The 1,854-nt window shown below is 51.2% G+C and overlaps 1 protein-coding gene across 1 annotated transcript; it reads right to left on the bottom strand.

Moving 5' to 3' along the window:
* Nucleotides 1–451: 451 nt before the first annotated feature.
* Pmar_PMAR014357 (conserved hypothetical protein) lies at nt 452–1,837 on the bottom strand (the record flags this gene model as incomplete). The annotated part of the gene is made up of 1 exon (XM_002776121.1): nt 452–1,837. One exon carries the CDS (start codon nt 1,835–1,837, stop codon nt 452–454), a length of 1,386 nt encoding a protein of 461 aa, XP_002776167.1.
* Between the last annotated feature and the right edge of the window lie 17 nt (nt 1,838–1,854).

Here is a 1,854-nt window from a genome sequence, read left to right as displayed (position 1 = left end):
CGATCTCGGCCATAGATAGAGTCCACTGTAACGCCGGATGATCGAATAGAGTAACAGACCTGCGTGGTGCTCCGCTCAAAGATAAAACAGCCGTCACCGTGGACGCCACTGACTCCGTGGCCTCGATAAAAGATAGAACTCGCACGAAGGTACTATTGGCACCAGCATAAAGGCGAACTCCCTCCCGAGGCAGCCGAACCTCAATTATCTTCTGGATCTTCCCACGACATTCATCACGACCAGCATCAATAGCCTCTCTTGGACGGTGCGGATCAATCTCGGCCTGAGAACAACCCCTCCCCAATGATCGGTACTTTGCAGTAGCAGGCATGGTAGCCCAACAAACCTAATCATCATGATTCACACGACCAGCCCTCTCTTACTAACAAAACAAAACCAACAACTAACACTCAATTACAGCTAGATATATTCATGCTTGTCCATGGGTCAACTATGTTACAATGCTGCTGCTACTCGAAGTTGTGGTAGTAGTCCGCTCAGGCTCTGCCCCCTCATGATGCTTCGCTACTGGCCATTCTAATTCCGACAACTTGCTACCGGCAATCGCGTCTCGGAAGACGAAGAGAAGAACCGGGGAAATGGTACTCCCTAGAGCGATCAGTAGCCACATGAACTCTGCATGCCGTATACCGCTGGCTGGACACAGCGTATCAAGAAGCCAACCCGATACCGCTCCAGTGAACAGTGTAGCCACGAACATAGGAGTAGAAGCCAACGCCATGTACGTCCCCTCTCGACCGTCCTCTGCAATGGAAACCGTGTACTCGTACAGGCGAGGTGACCAAATTGACTCACCGAGGGAGAGGCATAGGACGAAGCACACGCACGTGATGTAGGTGTGGCCCATGACGAGGAAGTATGGAGAGATAGCCGTCACTGTAGCGCCGAAGATTATGAGCTTCAGCGGGTGATATTTGAGAGCTAGTGGTGACAATAGGGGGACCAAAAGCACCACACATAGAGGATTGAGAGCGATAATGGTGCCGTAGAGGGCATCAGGGCCGAACTCTCGGACCATATACTTAGGGAATGTGGCATCCATATGACGATAAATTACTCGTACTCCCATCAACAGTACGACTAGTAGCAGAAACCGCCAAAAGCCGTCACTGGCCATGACCTCCTGAAACATCTGGCTGGGGACCTTCTCTCGCCCAGCGTTGGATTCCGCAGGAGGGTCCTTCAGGAAGAGCAGGCATATAACCAAGCAGAGAGCTGTGACGAATGCACCAGTAAGGAAGAGGATACGATAGCTGGACACTGTTATGTGGACGTCTCCACCAGCTAAGGTCAAGACGACTCCACGCGGGAAAGCCCGGTGGAAGGCATCAATGCACGGGGCCGCAGTGATGGCTGCTACGTTCATAATTACGTAAAACATCGAGAACGCGGTGGAACGGTCCTCTCCCTCTGTGAAACGTTTGATGGCTATTTGCATCACAGGTATGCCTAAAGCGCCACCAATGGGCAGGACCGTGAAAAGGACTGCAGCAAGTACGTGAGTTGAGTAAGTCGTTGCCATCACAAGCCTGGATACTAGCAGTATACTCATACCACCCGTAAGGGACCACCGTGGCCCTAGGGTGTCGATAACTGTGCCCATTATAAATCCGTACACGCTAACTAGCATACCGTAAAAACCGTAACTCCAGCCAGCTTCCTCATCAGAGAATCCGAACTCGTCCGAGAGGAACAATATCAAGGTGTAAGCGAATACGAAATAGGCGTAAGACTCTAGGTACTTCAATAAGAATATAAGCCAGACTTCTTTGGGCCACTGTTTCATCGACTTCCACCATATTGCTGCGGCGCTCATCGAGGGCGATACGCTCT

Source organism: Perkinsus marinus, assembly GCF_000006405.1.
Source record: "Perkinsus marinus ATCC 50983 genomic scaffold scf_1104296954270, whole genome shotgun sequence".
In the NCBI taxonomy this organism is placed as follows: Eukaryota; Perkinsozoa; order Perkinsida; family Perkinsidae; genus Perkinsus; species Perkinsus marinus.
The sequence above is the reverse complement of the archived record's forward strand: the minus strand, read 5'-3'. Positions and strand labels throughout refer to the sequence as shown.